Source organism: Petaurus breviceps, unplaced genomic scaffold (genome assembly GCF_028583685.1).
Source record: "Petaurus breviceps papuanus isolate PSGF00001 unplaced genomic scaffold, PetGlider_PUasm1.0 91133, whole genome shotgun sequence".
Classification (NCBI taxonomy): domain Eukaryota; kingdom Metazoa; phylum Chordata; class Mammalia; order Diprotodontia; family Petauridae; genus Petaurus; species Petaurus breviceps.
Genome location: NW_027187419.1, coordinates 51,826,944 through 51,837,983, shown reverse-complemented (window position 1 = coordinate 51,837,983; position 11,040 = coordinate 51,826,944). Strand labels below are relative to the sequence as shown.

The 11,040-nt window shown below is 39.0% G+C and overlaps 1 protein-coding gene across 1 annotated transcript in view; it reads right to left on the bottom strand.

Annotated features, from left to right (window-relative positions):
- Positions 1-2,337: 2,337 nt before the first annotated feature.
- The window catches only part of LOC138155551 (potassium-transporting ATPase alpha chain 2), a 34,372-nt gene continuing 25,669 nt past the window's right edge, over positions 2,338-11,040 (bottom strand). Inside the window, exons 16-23 of the mRNA XM_069080840.1 lie at positions 10,080-10,248; positions 9,814-9,968; positions 7,924-8,047; positions 7,615-7,760; positions 4,657-4,790; positions 3,473-3,574; positions 2,934-3,025; positions 2,338-2,798 (exon numbers count right to left, since the gene is read on the bottom strand). Coding sequence (XP_068936941.1) covers positions 2,770-2,798; positions 2,934-3,025; positions 3,473-3,574; positions 4,657-4,790; positions 7,615-7,760; positions 7,924-8,047; positions 9,814-9,968; positions 10,080-10,248 — 951 coding nt within the window. The 3' untranslated portion in view covers positions 2,338-2,769. The remainder of the gene's footprint in view (positions 2,799-2,933; positions 3,026-3,472; positions 3,575-4,656; positions 4,791-7,614; positions 7,761-7,923; positions 8,048-9,813; positions 9,969-10,079; positions 10,249-11,040) is intronic.

Genomic DNA, 11,040 nt, shown 5'->3' with positions numbered 1-11,040 from the left:
CTTCTTATCCTATATCTAGATATGTGCCTTGGGTTGCAATATACCATGCCATTATATGGTGAATTTCCTGCCCCTTATTCCCTGAGGAATCAATCCAAGAAGCCTAAAAATGTTCTAAATGACAGTTATGAGATAAAGGATGGGATAAGTAACAGGGCAAGTTGCTTAAAGGAAAAATTTAAATCAGAGGTTATGCCATGTTTGGATTAGGCTCATTATTCATTCAGTGGCTTGAAATCCTACAAGGGATTCTGGGAAATGCTTTCTCTAGTCTATTTTTGATCCCTATAATGAGGTACCAGAAACTCCAATCTTAGGAAAGTTTCCAGTTTAATTTGGAAGCATTAAGACTGTTCTGATTGAACTCTAACCCAATTGTGTCCTGCTTTGAGTTTTTCCATTTTAATTAAAAAGAATTAAGTTAGCCTATCCATTTTCTCTGACTTTGCAACTCTATTCCCATCATATACTTTTTTTTTGTTTGTTTGTTTTTATTTTTTGCATTTTGGAGGGCAATTGGGGTTAAGTGACTTGCCCAAGATCACATGGCTATTTTTTGTGTTAAGTGTCTGAGGCTGAATCCGAACCCAGGTCCTCCTGACTCCAGGGCCAGTGCTCTATTCACCGCGCCACCTAGCTTCCCCCCCCCCCCCCATCATATGCTTTTTAAAGAAAACATGGAAAAGTTTTTAAATGGAGGAGGGAGAGGCAATGATGAACCACCTAAATGCATAGTTATTGATAGTTTTTTCCTTCCATTATCCCTATGGCATGAAGAAATCTAGATTTTCTCTAGCAGAGATTAACATCCTCGATGTTAAGACCCACTTTGGTAGTCTTGTGAAACCTCCTAAGAAGAATGTTTTTAAATGTACAAAATAAAATGCATAGGATTATGAAAGAAATAAATTATATAGAAATATTTATCAAAATATTTTAAAAAGTTTGCAGACCCCATGCCACATTACACCTATCAGACTGGCTAACATGACAAAACAGGAAAATGATAAATGTTGAAGAAGATGGGGGGAAATTGGAACACTAATGCATTGTTGGTGGAATTGTGAACTGATCTAGTCATTCTAGAGAGTAATTTGGAACTATCTATAAAGGGCTATAAAGCTGTTCATACCCTTTGACTCAGACTTTAAGGTCTGTATCCCAAAGCAATCATAAAACAGGAAAAGGATCCACATGTACAAAAATATTTATAGCAGCTCTTTTTGTGGTGGCCAAGAATTAGAAATTGAGGGGATGCCTATCAACTGGGGAATGGCTGAACATGTTGTGGTATGTGAATGTAATGGAATACTATTGTTCCATAAGAAATGATGAGAAGGCAGACTTCAGAAAAACCTGGAAAGACTTATATGAACTGATGCTGAGTGAAGTGAGCAGAACCAGAACATTTCACACAGGAACAGCAACATTGTGTGATGACTAACTCTGATAGACTTATCTTTGCTCAGCGATGCAAGGATCTAGGACAACTCCAAATGATTCATGATGGAAAATGCTATCCATGTGCAGAAAAAGAACTGTGGAACCTAAATGCAAATTGAAGCATTAAAAAAAAAGTTTACAGACCCCAGATAAGAATCTTTCATCTACAGTCTTTCACATGGAGTCCATGAGAACCATGATTATCAGAACACAAAAAATCATGGGGTACAGAGGAAGAATACGGGCTTGAGAACATGTCAAAAAAGGGGAGATTTTTATAGCCTTAGAGTATTAATGGCAGAGACAAAATAGTCAAAAAAGTCAACTTGTGTCTTGTAGCTTTTTTCCCTATGCTCTGAAACTCTCTAATTCTCAAAGGTGTTTTTCTTTAGTTGTAATAACAATAGGTAGCTTTTAGATAGTATTTTTAGGTTTGCAAAGTACTGTGTGTTTTATCTCATTTGACTTTCATAACAATCCTATGAACTAGGGGCTATTATTATCCCTCTTTTACAGATGAGAAAACTGAGGCCAAGAGATGTCAAGACACTTGATCATTGGGGGCGGCCAGGTGGCGCAGTGAGTAAGAGTGCCAGCCCTGGCGTTGGGAGACCTGGGATTGGTTCCAGCCTCAGATACTTGGCACCTACATAAAATAACTGGCTGTGTAACCTTAAGCAAGTTACTTAGCCCCAATTGCTTTAAAAAAAACAAAACAAAACAACACTTGATCAGTGTCACAAGTCTCTGGTGAGACACTGTTGATTCCCAGTTTTCCTGGCTCCAGGTTTAGTGTTCTATCTATTGGACCACTGTGCTACCTTAAGTTTTCAACTCTCTTCCTAGTTGAAATAGAGCACCTTTTCAGGGAGTCTAAGAATAACAGTCAAAACCTTATTTTATAAAATACCCTTTACTTGAAAATGTGGCCACTCTAAGGCCAGTCTAGTATTGTTTGTGCTATGCACAATCATGCCTATGTTGAAGTCATAAAACTCAACAGTCTTATACCCAGTGCAAGTGCAATAGAATTAAGTATTATGAACACATCCAACAGGTTATTTTTCTTCTCTACCTCTTTTAAAGTTTATACATTTTAAACAAATGAGGGATGGAGTGCAAGGTGCAGAAATAAAACAACCTATACAAAAAACCAAATTTCTTATTTACAGTTCATTAACTGAGACCCTTTCATACAAATTTCTTCTAGTGTGTGGATTTTGACAATGCCCATATTGCACAGGAGACTTGCTAGCAGAAGTGACTGGAGAATGCTGAACATCACCAGGGAGAAATCAAGAGGAGTCTTGGGAACCAAAAGCAATTTCAGTAATACATGTTCTTATCCCACCAACCTGCAGGGGGAGAAAGAGAGTCAATAAGAGTCAATAAGGAGCCTATGGGAGATGTGAAAAGGCAAATGCTCAATAAAATCCCCAGCAGGGTCTCCCAAATCTGGACCCAAACCCTCCTTCCTTGATGTTACTTACTTCCTGGATAGTGCCTGATTAGGAGTTTTCGTAACTCATCATATAGCCAGATGACAATGGCATATGGTACTGCCACAAACCAATACTGAACCCTGGAAATGAAATGGAACCAAATGCAAGAGTCAAAATCTATCAGAAGATAAGAACCAGCTTCTCAGGTAAAGGGTGGTGGGGCTATTAACTTCACTGTCTTCTTGGCGACTTCAACAATTTAAGGTGGATACTAAGGAGGGAAGGCTTTTTCTAAACTGACCCAAAACAGTTTTCTTTTGAGGTACAATAGAAAGCATGGAATATTCAAAGATGAGGACATAATGTATGCTTTTCCCCCTTCAAATCTTTCCAGAGGGAACATGTTTTTGAATTTTATCTCATTTCCCTAAATGGCTCTATCAGGCCTAACCATCTCTTTTCCCTAGGAGAGAATACTTGTTTGCCAATCCCTACTACCTTCTCTCAACCTACCTCAGCCTGGTCCCCTAACTTAAGGCTCCTCTCAGAATGTGCTTTCCCTTCCCACACTAGGGCAGATAACTCACCGAAGCGTGGTGAAACTCAGAACTGGAACACTTCCAAGGCCACAGGAGAGGATTAGTGCTATGATAATTTGAGATGCAATTCCTACCCAGATGACTTTATTTCTGTAAGGAACGCAAACACGAACAGATTTTTAATCCATTTAGTTATTCTTCCTCTCTTACTTTCCCTACTAATGTAGAGGGTACCACCCTGTCCCTTAGGCTCCCAATTTAGGAATCATCCTGGTCTCTTGGTCTCTTCAGCATCTTCTACCCTCCATATCCAATCAACTGCCAAGGCTTGTTGATTTCACCTGTGTGACGTCTCTTGTATATACCTCTTCTTTCCTCTGACACTGCTATCATCCTGGTGCAGACTCTCATCACCTTATGCCCTGCCTGTTGTAATACCCCACTAATGGGTTTCCCTGCCACAAGTCTCTCATGCCGTCGGTCCATTCTCCACTCAGTTTCCAAAGTTCAGGTCTGAACATGTCAGTCCCTTTATCCCCCATTCACTAAACTCCAGTGGTTCCCTCTCACATGCAGGACCAAATATAAAATTCTATTTGGCACTCAAAATCCTTTATAATTTGCCCCCTACCTCTTTAGTATTCTTATACCTTTATATTATTCCCCCTCCCCAATCTGTGATCCAGTGACCCTGGCCTCTTTGCTGTTCCTCACACAAGACACTCCATCTCCGAATTCTGGCCATAAAAATTTTTTTTTAATTTTTTGGGCATTTTTTTTTACTGTTTGTCCTCCATTCTTGTAACATCTTCCCTCCTCTTCTTTGCCTCCTGGCTATCCTGGGTTTCTTCACATTTCAGCTAAAATCCTACCTCCTGCAGGAAGACTTTCCCAATCCTTTTCATTTTAATGCCTTCCCTTTGCTGATAATTTTGACTTTCTCCTATCTATATTTTGTTTGCACACAGCTATTTGAATACTGTTACCTCCCCCACTAGAGTGTGAATGTCCTTTTGCTTCTTTACATCCCAGCGTTTAGCGCAATGGCATAGCAGCGCATGGTAGGCCACATAAAATTCATTGATTAACAGATGTCCATTAGGCTAATATGATCCAGCATAATATCAGGAGGTCTTTTACCATAGTAGGTATCATAGTATTAGCTCCTTGGTGAGCCAACAGAACTTCACTTCCTTTACATCACAAGTCTTTGATATATAGCGTAGTGATACCTGAAGAGACCTTGCTGGAAAATAGAATTTCTCCGAGTCTTTCTGATGATTAAATCTGCTATTTGCTGGACCATGATTGCAACGAAGAAAGCAGTATATCCAATCCATTCCAAATACTTCCGCTGATATCTTGTCTATAAATGATCGGGAAAGGAAAAAAGCTTTGAGATGCAGCAAAGAAAGCTTTTGGGAATGTTAATAGAAGCTTCATAGGGACTCATTCCTAGATGTGCAAACAACTGGTCACTCAGTGATCCAAGAAGGGTAACAGTTGAGTAGGAAAGAAACATCATTTCTTTTGCTTATCCCCACATATGGTACCTCGCAGCCTAATTATTCTTTTGTACCTGTTACAAAGCTGATGTGTGTCAGCTCTATTGTTCAGTTGTTTCTGATTCTATGTGATCCTGTGGACAATATCATGCCAATACTGTTCCTGGGGTTTTCTTGGTAGAGAGAAGAGTGGTTTGCGGCTTCTTTCTCCAGTAGATTAAGGCAGAGGTTAAGTGACTTGTCCAGGGTCACACAGTCACATCCAGACTGAGGCTGGATTGGATTCAGGTCTTCCAGATTCCAGACCCAGGACTCCATTCACTGAACCATCTATTTGCCTCTAGCAAACTATTACCAAAGGCCAGGACAAGTCCTGATAAAGGTCAGAGCTATTCAAATATTTTGCACTTCTGTCATTTCCATTCTGAAAAAATCAGCTATAGTTCCAATAGGCACAATTCTTATTTTCTGCTTTCTGACCACTTGAAACTACAGATAACTAACACTCTAGTCTGAGTCAAGTGACATTTCTCTTATGATGAAGTGAATTACCTAAAGGACAGTCTTCAATCAGAAACCAAGTTTTCCCCCACAAGACTCTCTTCCCATTGCTGTTTTCATTTTTGAACTAATGAATTTTGTTTTTAACAAAAGATACACACTTATAAACACACAAATGTATATCCATTTAATAGTGATAAGTAGAATTTATTTAGCATTTTAAATTTTATCTCATTTGGTTCTGTGAATTTGGGACCATTTTTATTCCCATTTAACAGATGAGGAAACTAAGGCTCATCAAAGATAAGTGACTTGCCCATTGTAACCTAGCTAGCAAGTGTCTCAGATAGGATTTGATTTTAGGTCTTCTTGCCCTTAAGTCCACAGCTCTAGCTGCAATATGAAACTCCCAAAACCAGCTAACAAGATAGTAACTAGCACTGTCCACTATATTTTATGTGAGATCTGATGTTGTTTAATGTAGCCTTCCTTTATATAGTTGAAGGCAGTATGTATATTTTTATTCTATTTTCTCCATTTTTACATTATTTTTTATGTTTTGTTTGAAAAAATATTTTCTTCAGATTTTTTTCCCATTAGTCACTTCCCAGTAACTGCTTCACTCATCACCCCTCATATTTAATAAAGAAAAATAGTTAAAAGGAGAAAACCAGTATATTGACCCTATGGCATTTCCCACCTATCGTTCACCACCTCTCAACCAGGAAGGAACATTGCATGATCAGAGACCATAACCTGAAGGTTTCAATCTTTTCATTGCCAGAGCTTGCTGCCTGGAGAGTAACCTTTTCCCCTACCTGTCTGCTTTCTTCTAGTTCTAGAATCGTGACAAAATCAACCAGGCTGTTCTTGGGTGTGTGTGTCAGCTTACTTCCTTACAGCCTCCTGTCTGGAAGAGGGAAAGGACCAAAGTGCTTTTTCCTAGGTTTTGCTGTCCAACTGTTTTTCAGTTGTACCTGATTCTTTTTGATCCCATTTGGGGTTTTCTTGGCCAAGATACCCTAGGGGTTTGCCATTTCCTTCTCCAGCTCATTTTACAGTTGATGAAACTGAGGCAAACAGGGTTAAGTGACTTACCCAGGGTCATACAGATAGTAAGTGTCTGAGGCAGGATTAGAACTCAGGAAGATGAGTCTTTCTGACTTCAGATCCAGTACTCCAACCACTATACAACCAAGTTACCTTCCTGGGCTAGGAGTCACCAAATTTTTCCAGTGTTTTCTCCTGCCCTTGGAATACATGATCTCTGAGGGCAAAGGCTGACTTTAGTTAGGCCCATAACAAATGTTTTAACTCATCAAATTTATATTCTATGTACTTAGTGTCTGGGGCATAGTAATTAGTAAATGTCCGTTCACTTTTTCCTTCACTCATTGATTCTAATAAGGTAGTTTAACTAGGGCAATTTTTTTTTTCTTTTTGGAGGGGGGAAGGCAGGGCAATTAGGGTTAAGTGATTTGCCCAAGGTCACACGGCTAATTTTGTGTTAAGTGTCTGAGGCTGGATTTGAACTCAGGTCCTCCTGACTCCAGGGCTGGTGCTCTATTCACTGCACCACCTACCCAACTAGGGCAAATTTGAATGCCAAGCATTCAAACTCTGCTTCAGAGAGTGTAGCTCTGATGGGCTGGCCACGTTGTTGTTCGAATGCAAAATGTATGCTTGCCAAAAAGACTACTTTATGGAGAACTCACACAGGGCAAGCATTCACATGGTGGTCCGAAGAAACGATATAAGGACACTCTCAAGGACTCTCTCAAGAACTTTGGAATTGATTGTGTGACATGGGAGACACTGGCACAGGACCACTCAGCATGGTGTGCCCACATCAGAGAAGGTGCTATGCTTTATGAGCAAAGCAGAATTGAAGCAGCTCAAAGGAAATGCAGGATGCATAAATTTAGAGTATGCACTCCAAATGTTCATAGGGATTATTCGTGCCCAACTTGTGGTAGAGCATTCTGAGCTCTTATTGGTCTGATCAGCCACAGTCCAACACATTGAAATTTGACTTTAGTAAAATGATGTCATTTTGGTCCTCTTCAAGAACAAAGGACACCAACCATAAACTAGGGTAGTCCAGAAGATGGCATTTCAGGATCAATCAGGTCAAAGGGAAATAGAATGAAGAATGAACAGGGTTAGAACTTTGACCTCTCTTACCCATTCTTGTCCATAGCTGTCTTCAAGGTCATTTGTATTATCATCTTCCCATTCTGACCGTAAGAAAATGAGATGGGCAGGGTTGAATCCTTGCTCTGCATAGACGGTGAAATAGGCAAGGAAGGCACCCAAAGACTGCAGAATTCCTATGCGACATATAAGACATGCTAAGAATGATGAATTCAAAATATTTTCTTTCCAGTTGTCCTTATCTATTAAAAAGAAGTCATTCTCTGAACTCATTAGGGGATAGGGGCCCAGGAAAGATCTTTGATACCAAAATAACACACAAGAGAGATTTCAGCATACCTATATGTAGATAAGAATATAAAGCCAGCTGTTGATTCACCAATCTGTCTTTTTTCTTGTGTCGTGGCTTTCGGTTCATGATGTCACTCTCGGCTTTCTCATAAGCTAAGGCAATGGAAGGAATCTATGGAGAGGAAAGAAGATAATGAAACCCTGTCACTTACCAGCATCCTGTAGCTAGAACACAGCCAGTTAATATTTAAATAGAAAACAAAAGAGAAAATAAATGAGCCCCAGGGCTCTGGAAGTAGCTTGGCCTGAAAACTTTCAAGCCTCCAGGCAACAAGTAATTTACTATTAGTTTCAAAACAAACAGATCTCCAACCATGCCATAATATATGAGCAGCCTAGTATACCACTGCCTGTAGAGAAGAAAGAAAGGAAGGTTGGTGAGGGCCACTTCCCTTACTTTTGTCTCCAGTTTGCTCTCTATCATCTACTTAACCTTTATTCACATACCATGTTTCCCCGATAATAAGACCTATCCCGAAAATAAGCCCTCCCCTTACTGTGTAAGATTCCTCTAAAATAAGCCCTCCCCCGAAAATAAGCTCTATTGAGATTGCTACTGTAGTGAAGGTGATCCCCTGCGCTACACGCTACATTATGGTACCCTCTATATGCACCATCCCCCTCCCCCCGCCCCGGTGAAACGCACGCTGCGCTCCGAGCTGCATCCAATCAGAGCTGCAGCAGTGAGCGCGTCATCCTGTTCTTCCCCAGTGATTTGCTTATTGAATAAAGGTGCATTTTTTTGTTCACATTTACCTGTTTATTAAAATTGCTGTCAATGTTCATTAAAATAAGCCCTCCCCTGAAAATAAGCCCTCTGGTGTTTTTCTGTCCAAAAAATTAATAAGACAGTGTCTTATTATTGGGGAAACACAGTATTGCAAAGCTACATGAATAATTTACCTTTAACAGCATTGCTTATTCTTCCACTATTATTTAATTGCTGTCTGTTGTGAATTTAGAGAACCTCAGTCTAAAAATGTGTTCTTGATGAGTCCTAGTATGAATCATTAGGCTTGAGTTTCCTTATCTATAAAATGAAGACATTGCACTAGACAACCTCTAATCTCCTGACTTTAGATCCATGATTCTATGAATTAATTTGGCTAATCCTACATGGAAAGATGACTAAGGGAAGTACAGGGAATTATTTTCAGCATTTTATCATTAGAACAAAGGATTATTGAAAATGTGAATAATGCCATCTTTCCCCCTTTCAGTCCATTTATCACTCCATTCATTAGATTTCCATTATACATAGCTTTAGCAAGTCTATACTTCTCTTTGAATTAGGGGGGATTTAGTTGAACTGCCATATATAAAGGCAGTATTTTCATCTTAAGGGTTTTAAGATATCTGAGAATATTCTATGTTTTTGTTGAATTAAGAATTTTGTTGGATTAGTTAAGGGGCTATATCCTACTATATTTCTTGGGCATCTTAAATGTTTCTAGGCCCCTAAGCTTTGGACAGACTTTTTTGGTAGTAGTTCTATTCATGGTCCTTGATCATTGTCCCCATTTCAGGAACAAGAAAGCTGAGATAATGAACCATACATATTGAGGGTCAGGTAAATGGAATGATTTGGAAAGCTCCATAGAGGAGAGAATTCATTTTGTTACCATTTTTGACTAGTTATTTAAATCTCTCCAGGGGAAAAAAACTCAGAAGGGAAAATAGTTCCAGCACATTATGACATCTAGTACTATATTTTATTCCTTTGGCACCCTAGGATAGAGTAATAAGATCAATCTCTTGACAAGACATATAAGTCTCTTCAGAAGAAAGGAAATCGAGAAAGGAAAATATAGTCCCAAAAGTTTATGGCAATTGATGTCATATTTATTTTATTTCTTGGTGCCCCCCAAATCTACTTACAATATCAGTGCCCAAGTCAATGAACAAGATGGTGATGGTACCGATGGGCAGGGGGACTCCAGCAATAATGAAGATCAGGAAAGGACAAAGCTCAGCAATATTTTTGGTCAGGGTGAAGGCAATGGTTTTTTTCAAATTATCAAAGATTAGGCGACCTGTAAGGAGAATGTTCTCTTTAGAAAAACTGTTCTTGGTCCACATGGTTAAATCAAAACTCTGTAAAGGCATCAGTAAGAATTCCCTTTGATGGAAGGGACCTTACTTACCTTCCTCTACACCTGTCACTATAGAGGCAAAGTTGTCATCTAGTAAGACCATGTCTGCTGCATTTTTTGCTGCATCAGAACCCGCAATTCCCATGGCAATCCCAATATCAGCCTTCTTCAAGGCTGGGGAATCATTAACACCATCCCCTGTCACTGCAACAACAGCACCCTAGAAGAACAACATGGGATTCAAAGTCTAAATCCAGTAACTTCAAGGGGTACCTAAGTGATTGGAGCATTGATAAAAATAATATCCTTCATCTTCTTCTGAAGATAGGATCACCCTATGTTCTGCAAGTCTTTTCTGGGAAAAGGGTCATGTTTCTATGTGATATAAAACAAGCATTCACCAAGTTTCTTTTAAACTAATAGAGAATGACCATTAGATGGGTCACCATCTTCTTCAAATAGCAAGAAAGGAAAACTTGTTCCACGTCAAAATGATGGTATATGAATGGAATGGCATATAATGGAATGGAATGGCAATAATGAAAGGGATCATTTCAGAAAAACCTGCAAAACTTGCATGAACTTATACAAAGTGAAGAGAGTAAAACCAAAATAATTTATGTAATAACAACATTGCAAAGACAAAAGGTTTTGAAATATTCAGTCAACACAATGATCTGATGATGAAGCATGCGTCTTCCCTAACAGGTGGAGTCAATGACAGAATGAGAATGTTTCTTTTAGAAGTGGCCAATGACGGAATTTGTCTTGTTTGAATGTGCCTGTTTTTTTCTTACAAGAGTTTAGTTTTCAGTTTTTAACTCTTTTTTTCCACCAATGTGGGAGGAAGAGAAATAGTTTTTTGTGAATTGAAAAATTAAATATAATTTTAAAAGTTAAGGACAGGATATATATTTGGTGTTGAAATGGAATATAGGGAACTTTCTTTTTCCTAAAGCCAAATATATGTATGCTCCAGGAGCTAGATGGCATAGTGGCTAGAGTGTTGGGC